Source organism: Pongo pygmaeus, chromosome 5 (genome assembly GCF_028885625.2).
Source record: "Pongo pygmaeus isolate AG05252 chromosome 5, NHGRI_mPonPyg2-v2.0_pri, whole genome shotgun sequence".
Taxonomy (NCBI): Eukaryota; Metazoa; Chordata; class Mammalia; order Primates; family Hominidae; genus Pongo; species Pongo pygmaeus.
In genome coordinates, this window is record NC_072378.2 from 144,572,453 (window position 1) to 144,585,381 (window position 12,929).

The 12,929-nt window shown below is 40.6% G+C and overlaps 1 protein-coding gene across 4 annotated transcripts in view; it reads left to right on the plus strand.

Moving 5' to 3' along the window:
* The window catches only part of STX11 (syntaxin 11), a 48,397-nt gene extending 38,955 nt beyond the window's left edge, over positions 1–9,442 (plus strand). For all 4 annotated transcript variants that reach the window (XM_054492176.2, XM_054492177.2, XM_063666717.1 and 1 more), the window contains one exon: positions 7,696–9,442. In XM_054492176.2, coding sequence (XP_054348151.1) covers positions 7,696–8,564 — 869 coding nt within the window. In that variant the 3' untranslated portion in view covers positions 8,565–9,442. The remainder of the gene's footprint in view (positions 1–7,695) is intronic.
* Positions 9,443–12,929: the final 3,487 nt, after the last annotated feature.

The window sequence follows — 12,929 nt, forward strand, 5'->3', positions numbered from 1 at the left end:
TTATTAGGAACTTTTTAGTTTTAACCTGTAATGTTTAGATGTTCAAAGAATAGTGTTTCCCTCTGTAGTAGTCTGTTTTCATGCTGCTGATAAAGACATACCTGAGACTGGGCAATTTACAAAAGAAAGAGGTTTAATGGACTTACAGTTCCACGTGGCTGGGGAGACCTCACAGTCATGACGAGGCAATGGTGAGGCATGGTGAATGCAAGGAGGGGCAAGTCACATCTTAGTGGATGGCGGCAAAGAGAGAATGAAGAGGATGCAAAAGCAGAAACCTCTAATAAAACCATCAGATCTCATGACACTTATTCACTACCACCAGAACAGTATGGGGGAAACCACCCCCATGATTCAACTATCTCCCACCGGATCCCTCGCACAATGCATGGGAATTATGGGAGTACCATTCAAGATCAGATTTGGGTGGGGACATAGAGCCAAACCATATCACCCTCTTAGATGTGTCATTTTAAAAATCAAGAAACAGTGCACTGGTTTTACCAGTTGAGTGAAATTATTGTTTATGAACCTGTTGGGGAAAGTCCATTTGTTGTTCTTTAAGGGCTGTGTTACTATGGGGTATGCTAGAAAGGAACTGCTAAATTACAATTACACTCTACCTGTGGAATTCCTAGGTGCCTCTGGTGGCGGGGATGTGTGGGCAGGAGGGACTGGATGAGGTGATTGAGAAAGGTGTACACAGCGTGACCCCATGGGCTGTGCAGGTTGTGATCTCACCACAGATGAGAGAGACTGGCAGTCCAACCATGCTCAGCTCACCAGGCTGCATGCCCTTGGGCAGGGCTGTATCCACCTTTCAGAAAGGGCCCTTTCACAAAGATACTATATAAGCCCAACACAAAGCCTCATTAAGGCACCCTATAGACCAACAGAGGACCTTCTGATTTGTAATAATCACTTTAATCATACGTTTACAATTGGTATAAAATTAGGACATAGGAGGTATGTCATAGAATCTGAAAATCAGAACTTGGGTACTGTGCGTAAGTCCTGTATGGAGTGTATATCTTGGGGACAGGGTCGGTTTTGCTTCTGAAATAGCCGAATTCCATTTGCAAAGACTCTCTCTTTCTTTCTCTTTCTCTGTGTGTGTGTGTGTATCTACAAGCTGATCTCCATAATAAGCTTCACAAGGTTTGCTGTGTTCCTTGAGCTGCTCTGTATTGCATATTCCCATGTCTGAAAATTTCTCACTACTTGTAAAAATACTTTAACATCTTGCTGTGAAACAGGAAAAGGTTTTGTTTCCTGGTTTTGGCAAAATTTGCTTAATGCATATGTTAGTCTTTTGGGGCTGCCTAATAAAACTTCTCCTTTATGATCAGAGAGATGCTATATACATCATTTAAAAATGATTCCCTTAGAGGCATGTTGGGAACAATGACTTTCACAATTGTTCTTTGTAGCATCCAGTGTCTTGGTTATTTATGTGTGATATGGTTTGGCTGTGTCCCCACCACATCTCAACTTGAATTGTATCTCCCAGAATTCCCATGTGTTGTGGGAGGGACCTAGGGGAAGGTAATTGAATCCTGGGGGGTGGTCTTCCCTGTGCTAGTCTCGTGATAGTGAATAAGTCTCATGAGATCTGATGGGTTTACCAGGGGTTTCTGCTTTTGCTCCTTCCTCATTTTCTCTTGCCACCACAATGTAAGAAGTGTCTTTCACCTCCCACCACGACGCTGGGTCCCCCCCAGCCATGTGGAACTATAAGTCCAATTAAACCTCTTTTCTTCCCAGTCCTGGGTATGTCTTTATCAGCAGTGTGAAAATGGACTAATACAATGTGGTTGTCACCTCCACTCTTTGGTCTTCTGAGGTAGGTAGAAACCTGCTTTCTGAATTGTTCCTTCCTGATACGACAGAAAATTTTAACATTCTATGTGCCAAATATAGTAGGCTCTTCAAAGCAGGATCTAGGTCTCAATGGCTAATAGAATATCATCATCCTTCCTTGTTCCCTGTGAATGCTATCAGAGTATTTATTCATGTACCTGAGGGTGCCTCATCATAGTAAGCTCAGTCTTCAATTTTATTCATACTCCCATGCCTGCAGCAATTATAATTTTCCATCATAAATGAAGGGATCAGAATAAACTATTTCAAACGTTCTTGATTCCTTTTCCTTTTGAGCTTCAGAGATTGTTGTTATGGAAGTGAGTTTTCAGCTGACTTTCTTATTTAGCCTCCATACCAGGGAGCCAGAAGGCAGTGCTTATGAAAGCCACCATCCTTCCACTGGGGGAGAGAGGCCAATAGCTACCCCTTTTCCTTCTCTATCAGTTTTTTGCAGTCTCGACTGCCCCCAAGCTAGGAATTATTATAAATTTTCCAGAATTGCACGATAATTATGAATAAAAAGCTGACATGGGCCAGGTGCAGTGGCTCATGCCTGTAATCCCAGAACTTCGGGAGGCTGAGGCAGGTGGATCACCTGAGATCAAGAGTTTGAGACCAGCTTGGCTAACATGGTGAAACCCCATCTCTACTAAAAATACAAAACTTAGCTGGGCATGGTGGTGCATGCCTGTAATTCAAGCTACATGGGAGGCTGAGGCAGAAGAATCACTTGAACCTGGGAGGCAGAGGTTGCAGTGAGCCGAGATAGTACCACTGCACTCCAGCCTGGGCAACAGAGCAAGACCACCTCCAAAAAAAAAAAAAAAAAAAAAAGCTGACATGGTAGGTATCTATGGAATGGGTCACAAATTTGAGTATGCATTATAATCACCTGGAGATCATCCTAGGCCTACCGAATCAGAAACTCTAGGTGCCCAGGCATCTGTTATCTTTGAAGCTCTCCGAATGATTCTGTCATCTCCTGCAGACCGAGGACCACTGAGCTACCATCATCTCTTTGTTCCTTTGTTTTCTCTTACACAAAACTTTATTGCTCAATGAAAAAAGGCTTAAGCAATAACCCCTTCCTTCCTTATTGGATCTAGTTTTCAGTACAGATTATATGCATGCCTGAAAAGAAAATTAGAAAGCAGAAGCAGATTTTTGGTAGTTGATTGTCAATTTTCTTTTGAATTCTTCACCTCCATGCAAATTGAAGCAGGACTTATTTTTAGCAACTTGATGAATGCAATTTACCAAAGTTTATTACATTATCTTTTATTATAATAAGACAGGAAGGTCAGTGGAATTGTCTGATTTTTCTTTCTCATTTACCATAGTTCTCTTTCTAGGAACTCATAGTACAGAATCAAGCTATGGGATATATAGGTTATTTTGATGCTCTATTTGTGCCCACTTCTATATTGTTGTATAACTAAGTAGTGTATACACTTTTAACCTTTTTGGAGACATTCTTAGGAATAGCAGTCTCTTCATTGACTTTCTATTGCAGTTTTCCTAATGTTTGCTCCCTGGTGACTAGGAGACCTTCTATGTCAGTGGAGACAACTCATCTGAGGCTGGCTGAGCCAAGAAACGTGGGCAGGAAGGCAAGGTGAAGGCCCCCTTCCCTCCTTCTTTACCACATCTCAATAGAGAATCTTTACATCTCCTGTACCCTTTCTTTTTCTCTTATTAGCACATTATGGACTTGCGCCTTCACATGAGCTTGGGCCCTTACCTGATTTATAATTTGTTATCTATGACTTTAGGGTTGTTCAATCTTGAGAAGGAATGACTGTCTCTGGACATCTTCCAAAACCATTTTCTATATGGTTGAATTGTACTTGACTCTTCATATTGTGATGAGATGATTTCGCCCAATAGCTTTTTAATGGCCGTAGGAGAGCAATACAGAGCACAGGACCTGTCTAGGATGAGCAGGATACATACAAATGATTCCTAGTGTCCCAGGGCATGGCACAGTCCCTTACCTACCCATTTCCTGCCATTGAAGTGCCTTGTAAGGCTTGGCCAACATGTAAGGAAGGAAGGCATCTCTCACCTATTCTTGCCTTGTTCATCAAAATGCATCCATTCCATCTCATCCACTTGTTGCATGGTAGACTATATTGGGTACTAACTGAAGCAGACGGGTACAGCTCAACTCTACGCAAACTAGCTAATGTGCTTTCCCCAGGTAACATAAAATGTTAACTTGATTGCAATGCACAGACTTTTAAAAGTTGCTAAGGAGTTAGTCCTTTAAACGAATAGTATTTATTGTTTTGTGGGGGTTTTTAAATTATGAAATGTGTGTGGACATTATAAAAATTTTGGAAAATACAGAAAAGCAAAAGGAAGCAATTTAAACCATGTATAATACCACAACTCAAAGAAAACTATAATTAACATTTTGATGTGTATTATTCAAGTTTCTGTTTCAGAATGCTGCACATTCTCTTTCTCCATAACTACTTTTTATGCCTAACAGAGTATATATGCTTTTCATGCCATTAGATAGCCTTCTAAACTCTGTGACTTATGTAGAAGCCAGGACCTCATTATTGTGCATTTAACTTATTTCTGAATTTCTGTAAAAACAAGGTGGTGATGAAAATATTTAGAGCAATGAGTTTCATACACTTTTGCATTATATCTTTAGAATAAATGTACGAATGTCAAAACAAATGCACACTTGAAAAGCTTTTGATACATATTACTAAACTGTCTTCCAGAAAGATTCTATCAATTACCAATTTTTTAAAATAATGAATAGACTTTATTTGCAAAATCATTAAGTTGCAAAAACAAAGACACCACAGGAGTTTTAAATTAGACTTTTTTTTAATCTAGAAAAAAAATTTAATGTAATTGCTTAGTTCAGCAGAAGCTGAGAGAGGTCTCAGGACCCTGAACAGTAATACTGATTTTATTATTTTATTTTATTTTATGTTTTTAAGTTCCGGGGTACACGTGCAAGATGCGCAGGTTTGTTACATAGGTAAACATGTGCCATGGTGGTTTGCTGCACAGATCATCCCGTCACCTAGGTATTAAGCCTAGCATGCATCAGCTCTTTTCCCTAATGCTCTCCCCTCCCCTGCCCTTCCCCGACAGGCCCCACTGTGCATTATTCCCCTCCCTGTGTCCAGGTGTTCTCATTGTTCAGCTCCCACTTATAAGTGAGAACATGCAGTGTTTGGTTTTCTGTTCCTGCATTAGTTTGCTGAGGATAATGGCTTCCAGCTTCATCCATGTCCCTGCAAAGAACATGATCTCATTCCTCTTTATGGCTGTGTAGTACAGTCTAACATTGATGGGCATTTGGGTTGGTTCCGTGTCTTTGCTATTGTGAATAGGGCTGCAGTGAACATTCACATGCATGTGTCTTTATAATAGAATGATTTATATTCCTTTGGGTATATACCCAGTAATGGGATTGCTGGCTCAAATGGTGTTTCCAGTTCTAAATCTTTGAGGAATTGCCACACCGTCTTCCACAATGGTTGAACTAATTTACATTCCCACCAACAGTGTAAAAGCATTCCTATTTCTCCACAGCCTCCACCAGCATCTGTTGTTTCTTGACATTTTAATAGTCACCATTCTGACTGGCATAGATGGAATTACCAGTATGTTTTGAGAGTTACCAGAATCCTTACCCATTTGAAAAATGATTGTTTTTAAAAAATTCCGGCTAACTTTATGGGCAAGAAAATTCTCAGCAGTTTAATCTGCATTTCCTTGTTTAATACAGAAGTCTTTTGTGACTATATTTTTATACTTTTGCTAAAGATTATTTCGTGCAGTGGTTAAGTGGTGCTATTCTAACGCCTGAGTGTTCACTTACTGGTGACCTTGAGTAAATTCCTTGATCTCCCTATGCTCACACCAACTCTGATAATGGCAGTACCTACTCATAGAATCTGTATGAAGACTAAAGAGGGTATCACATGAAAGATGCCTAGAAAATATCAGGCATATATAACATACGTTTATGTTCTCTGTTATTTACGTCTTCTCTGAATTGCTTCACTGTCTTTGGGTAAGTTGATTTTTTGGTAGCTTAGAAATATATATATTAAGTATCTTAACCTCTTGTCTGTCATATATTATAATTTCTCCCTAGTTGGTGGTTTGTCTTTCAGTTTTGTTCAAAGGGAGGAAACAGTTGAATATCAAGAAATTCAGACCAGGTGAAGGCATAGTTTTGGTCCAGGGTGGATCTTTTTTCTGCCTGTCAACCATACTGCTAGGAGAATCACCTTCCCCATCATTGAGAAGGTCTGGTATTGATTATAGCCACCAGGTATCAGAAATGGCACTTTAAGCAGCTTACGTTGTTATATTAAAAATCACCATCATAGAATAAAACTTCTGCTTAATTTATGTAAATAATGATCGTGGTAGATGAAAGGCCATGGTTAGTATTTCACCATTTTCCATTTACCACCAAATCCAGCTTGTCAGCATTCCATTAGTGGTGATATAAAATTAATTACTTCAACTTGAAAGAAGCTTTTAATTTGAGACCAAGAACCCTGATAGATTGTGTAACCATTAAGTGTTACTACTTTTCCCCTCTTTGCTGCAAATTGTGTAGTAGAAACAGAATCTTTCTCATCATGAAGTCTTGTGTATAAAGGCAAGATGTTCCCTATATTAGCATATATACATGCGACTAAAAATGAAAGTTTTTCACTTCATTGAAAAGCAATATGGACATAGAGACTAATACTTTGCCTTACTAAGCAGAGGGATTACCAGAACTATCCTTGTAAAAACATGAACATTCTGCTTGAGCTGCTGACTTGTTTCAAAAAGCTATTAAAAGTGGGCAAACATTGCTGCTACATGATGAATGAATGGGAGTGTGTTATATTATTGCTACTAGGCCACGTATGATTGGAATTTTCCATATAAAAGCATTTACAAAGCAGTGTTATTTACGATGCTTATCATTAGGGAATGATACTGAGAAGAGTAAGGAAACTTCAGCTTCTAAATTTTACACTTAGATTTCTGTATTTTGTTGTCATTTTACTTCAAGCATGTTTTACTTTTACAACATCTTCAAGAGAAAAAAATTTAAATCATGATTTGCATGGTAACTGTTTTAAGAGTTGTTAGTATGTACAGGAGGGGATGCTTCCCAGTGCTGAAATAGACACAAAATAGGCAACATTTAGATGTTGGCCCCAAAGCCTTGTAGATTGTCCTCAATTAAAAATACTTAAGTTTGCAAGTCTTTCTTCTTCTTTTTTCTTTTTTTTTTTCTGTGTCTGTTTTAATTTGCGACGATTGGAAAACATAAAGCAATGAAAACAGATGGTTTCCCGATGCAATCTAAAATTTTCACACACCAGGGCCTGTTGTGGGGTGGGGGGAGGGGGGAGGGATAGCATTAGGAGATATACCTAATGTAGATGACAAGTTAATGGGTGCAGCACACCAACATGGCACATGTATACATATGTAACAAACCTGCACGTTGTGCACATGTACCCTAGAACTTAAAGTATAATAAAAAAATATATATATAAATAAATAAATAAAATTTTAAATTGCTGCTTGAGTTCTGGACGGCTATGATATTGAACTGCAGGTGCCCACAGGCCTTAAAACACAACTGTTTCATGTTGTTCAGTCATCTTATTTCTTTCCTTGTAAGCAAAATGTCAGAACATTTAGCACCTTTAGTGCACTTAACTGCCCACACCGAGGAATACAAAATTGGGACTGCTGAGTAAAATGTTTAAGTTTCAATCCCTTGAAGGCAAATATTTGACTCTCAATAGAGAAATTTAATTTCATTATCTCTACTTGCAGGCAGAATGAAAGACCGGCTAGCAGAACTTCTGGACTTGTCCAAGCAATATGACCAGCAGTTCCCAGACGGGGACGATGAGTTTGACTCGCCCCACGAGGACATCGTGTTCGAGACGGACCACATCCTGGAGTCCCTGTACCGAGACATCCAGGACATTCAGGATGAAAACCAGCTGCTGGTGGCCGACGTGAAGCGTCTGGGAAAGCAGAACGCCCGCTTCCTCACGTCCATGCGGCGCCTCAGCAGCATCAAGCGCGACACCAACTCCATCGCCAAGGCCATCAAGGCCCGGGGCGAGGTCATCCACTGCAAGCTGCGCGCCATGAAGGAGCTGAGCGAGGCGGCCGAGGCCCAGCACGGCCCGCACTCGGCGGTGGCGCGCATCTCGCGGGCGCAGTACAACGCGCTCACCCTCACCTTCCAGCGCGCCATGCACGACTACAACCAGGCCGAGATGAAGCAGCGCGACAACTGCAAGATCCGCATCCAGCGCCAGCTGGAGATCATGGGCAAGGAAGTCTCGGGCGACCAGATCGAGGACATGTTCGAGCAGGGTAAGTGGGACGTGTTTTCCGAGAACTTGCTGGCCGACGTGAAGGGCGCGCGGGCCGCCCTCAACGAGATCGAGAGCCGCCACCGCGAGCTGCTGCGCCTGGAGAGCCGCATCCGCGACGTACACGAGCTCTTCTTGCAGATGGCGGTGCTGGTGGAGAAGCAGGCCGACACCCTGAACGTCATCGAGCTCAACGTACAAAAGACGGTGGACTACACCGGCCAGGCCAAGGCGCAGGTGCGGAAGGCCGTGCAGTACAAGAAGAAGAACCCCTGCCGGACCCTCTGCTGCTTCTGCTGTCCCTGCCTCAAGTAGCAGGCCGGCCCAGGCCGCCACCGCCCATCCCAGACCATGGAGCGCGCTGGGAAGGAGCCACCAAAGCCGGGAGCTCTACCCTGCAGGGAGTTGCCCCAACTGTTTCCGGAACTCAGTCTTTAGAGAAGAAACGCCAGGTTCAAGAATTGCAAACCAGCCCGTGCTTGGAAAGATGGTTAGTTGATACCGTCCGATGATTCTTCAGTAAAGATAGATTCCTACAAAGTTGTGCAATGTCATTATATGACACCTTGCACTCTTACCCTCTTGACAGAAGCCAAGTAAGGAACTGACGTTGTATCTGACTGTAGGGTGGATGTCTGAGGCCTGCCTCCTAATAAAGACTCAAGGAGGAAGTCAATTGGGCATCTGCTAATAGAATGAACTCATGATGGAAACTTCAGTTCATTTACTTTGTCCTGAAAATTCCCTGGTTCTGTTCCATTTTGAGCGAAATTGGCCTTGGGAAAAACCACGTTCTTCCTTTCCAATTCTTCATCCGGTCTACGCTGTGCAATTCCTCCCCAAATATAGATCTTATTTCTGCTCATTTCCCCTACTTATTAAAATCACACCAAACACTTACTATTTTCTTATCTCTTTCACTTTTTAAATGTATTTCACCAGGTTATATTTTGGTATTATTTTTCCAAACATTTGTAAGCACTGAATATCGAACAAGCACTCAAATTGAAGTATCAGTCACGTTTTATGTATTTTTTCACTGATAAAAATTATTTAACATTTATCTTTTTACTTTATTACATATGCACATATATGTAAATGTAAAATACTAATATTCACTAATGTATGTACATAATGATCAATTGGTTTAACTTCTTTTATGTAAGTATGGTATATAAATTTCAAGAAGAACACTTTTCTGGCTCTTGGTGTTGGTTTGCTTGTTTTGAGTTTGTTTCACTCCAGTTTGCCCCTTCCTAGTCCAGTTTGGGTCAAACTTCATGTTAAACAACTCTGCATTGGTTATGGCGGTAGACATATGGCAGTAGAAAATGTATACAGAGCTAGAGACAACTACCATTCTTGGATATATTGCTTTTGTTTTACTGTGGACCATTCCTTCCATGCATTGAAATGGAGAAATTCAAAGTAAAAGAATTGTTTTTCAAGCAAGGTTAATAAACATTACATTATACACATATTTTAATACATTTCTGTCTTGACCATTTAGTTTACTTTCTCAATTATTGTTAAAATTTTTCGTTTTCCTTTTTTTTTTTTTTTTTTTTTGAGACAGAGTCTCACTCTGTTGCCCAGGCTGGAGTGCAGTCGCGGGATCTCGGCTCATTGCAACCTCTGCCTCTGTCTCCCAGGTTCAAGCGATTCTCCTGACTCAGCCTCCTGAGTAGTTGGGACTATGGGCGCATGCCACCATGCCCGGCTAATTTTTTTGTGTTTTTAGTAGAGACGGTGTTTCACCGTGTTAGACAGGATGGTCTTGATCTCCTGACCTCGTGATCCGCCTGTCTCAGCCTCCCATAGTGCTGGGATTACAGGCGTGAGCCACCGTGCCTGGCCTTTTTTTTTTTCCCCCTTTTGAGACAGGGTCTTCCTTTGTCACCCAGGCTGAAGTGCAGTGGCATAATCATGGCTTACTGCAGCCTTAAACTCCCAGGCTCAAGTGATCCTCCCACCTCAGCCTACAAATAGCTGAGACTAGAGATATGTGCCACCATGCCCGGCTAATTTTTGTATTTTCTGTAGAGACAGGGTTTGCCATGTGGCCCAGGCTGGTCTCAGACTTGTGAGCTTGAGCAATCCGCCCACCTTGGCCTCCCAAAGTGCTGAGATTACAGGCCTGAGCCACTGACCCTGGCCAAATTTTTTTCTACTAGCTACTGAGGCTGCCACATCTGGATGGAACTGAGTGGAGGGGGAAAAGAATGAAAAACTCTAAAGAATTCCCATGAGGGTGTCTTGCTTTCTCTCCTGATTTACAATACTTTAGCAAAATCATCAGGCTTTAGAGATATGGTGTAGTCTGCAAACTTTTTAATGCCCTTACCCACATTTACCGTGTTTCCCGGCCTTCCTCTGTGTCAACTCTTAGCTCTTCCTAATCATTATTTAATACATGAGTGAGTTGAGTAGTGATTATATTTCTCAGGTCCTTTAGAAGCTGGAATTTTAAAAGAATTAGAAGGAGAAGTATATGAATTCTTTGGAGCTCACTGCCTGACTTGCTTATGACCAGGAAAATCTATCCCCTGTATCTAATTGTAATTTCATGGTTAAATTTGAGAATTGTGGAAACCAAGTTCCACAAGGCTATTCTCAGATTTCTCCCAATTTCTTTTTCAGCTAACTCCAGGGATATGTATCACCTTTGACTTAATTCCCTTTCTCTAAGGGAAAGGGGAAAAAATGTTCACATAGCTCCATTGCAATGCTTTTTATAATAGAGGAGAGATATTGTAAATAGAGACTGCCAGCCAGTTTCCACAAAAAAACAAAGAGTTCATAAATTTGACATGTTTGAACCCATAAAGCATTTTCTTTGCTTGGAACCATTATAAAAGTAAGTGAGTTTTCAGGCTCTATATACATTTTAATTCCTCACATTTTATATTGGAGAGTTCGGTACAGACTGTCCATTACTGCACCAAAAGAATGAGTGAACTGTTGCCTATGGAGAAAGAACACTTCTTCTTCCTGCTGTTTGGGAACCATCTCAGTGTGGCATAATGGTTAGGAGTACAGATTCCAGATCCTGTTTCTTAGATTTAAATCTTGACACTGCCACATACTAGCTGTCTGAACCTTGGTTTCTCTGCGCTTCAGTTTCCTCACCTGTAAAATGGAGATAATAGTACTTACCTCATAGAGCTGTTGTGAAAAGTAATGACTGAATATGTAAAAGCACCTAGAACAGTGCCTGGCACATGCTAAGTGCTTTGTTCATTATTGTTGTTGTTATGTAATTTTCTCTCAGAGTGAGAGCACTGTTAGTGACCCAAGTAAATTTATAGTTTTTAAGTTCAGAGGAAAAATAAAGCCTATTTTTTGTTAACAGTCTTAATAAATTATAAAATGGAATAAAGAAACCAAGACCCCATCTTCTGTGAATATTGGGGCTTTTTTTTTTTTGACAGTCATAAAGATGTTTTCACTATGGCATTTCTATCCCTGTGTATATCCAAACATGTCCTGAAGAAGAAATGAGATGTTCCACCAAAAACACGTAAGCAGGAAGTAGCTGTTCTGCTCAGCTTGGCAGGTGTTCTTTCCTAATTCTTCCCAAGCTGTGAGTCACAAAGTCCTGGAAGGAGTTGTAGGAAGTTGTAGAGGCTGGGTCACTGACCTAAGGGAAGGGGTCATTTGGCCCGCCGCACGGCCTGGCCTATTCACCAAAGCCCTTCCTGGCTCTGACTGCCACGCCAGGCAGTGGGTGATATGCTGACTTTTTCCTTAAGAAAGTGTGTTCTAGTGCCACCAAGAGATGCTGTAGAGCTGGCTTTACCAATCTCATGATGCTTGCTTGGCAACTCTGAAAGGTGACTTTGGCCAAGAAGACCTGTGGCAATTCTGCAAATTTTATACACTCATATCTTTTAGGGTACAAAATGAAAGAACAAATCACAAGAATAATAGATCCTTCAGGAGCTGAAGGTAAGAATCTTTTATAGCTATTTTAACATATACGGTGACTACTTTCTACTAGCCAAATATCAAATTTTACAACTACAACCAAGCCACAGATTATAGGTGGTGACAACTCCAGAAATGTCATAACTAGGAAAGGTGCTCATCTAGTATGCGTTTGTATCCAGGATAGTATGAGTTAGAATTTTAAAAATGTCAGTCATTCAAAAATATTTGAACTGTGACATCACAGAAGTAATTTTATGGCCTTTTAAGGTAACAACTTAGAACAGTGCTCTTTTTATATCACTGCCTTTACATTTATTTAAAAACAGTCCTAATGCTTTATAGTTAAATGTCATATGCAGATATGTTCAGGCTCTAACATATAAAGTTCCTAGCTTGACAGGAAGCTACTGAAGATTGTGTACAGCTTAAAAATAATAAAATAGGGTAACTATAGTCTTGATTTTTATGTATAAATTCTATCATTCTATATTTTACCATCAGACATATTTCTACTCCTTTCTTTGAAATATGCAAAGCATCTCCAACTGCAGCATACAACTCATTCATTTGTAATCAAGACGATAGTTTGAAACACCCAATTGTAATCAGAGCAACAGTTGACTTTTGATAGCAGAGTTGAAAATCATTGCAATTAGTAAAATGGGGCTATTAGAAATGGAAAGTGAATAGGATCTAGAATGTAACTTCATCATATAAATGATGAGTGTCTTTATTATCAACACATGTTAT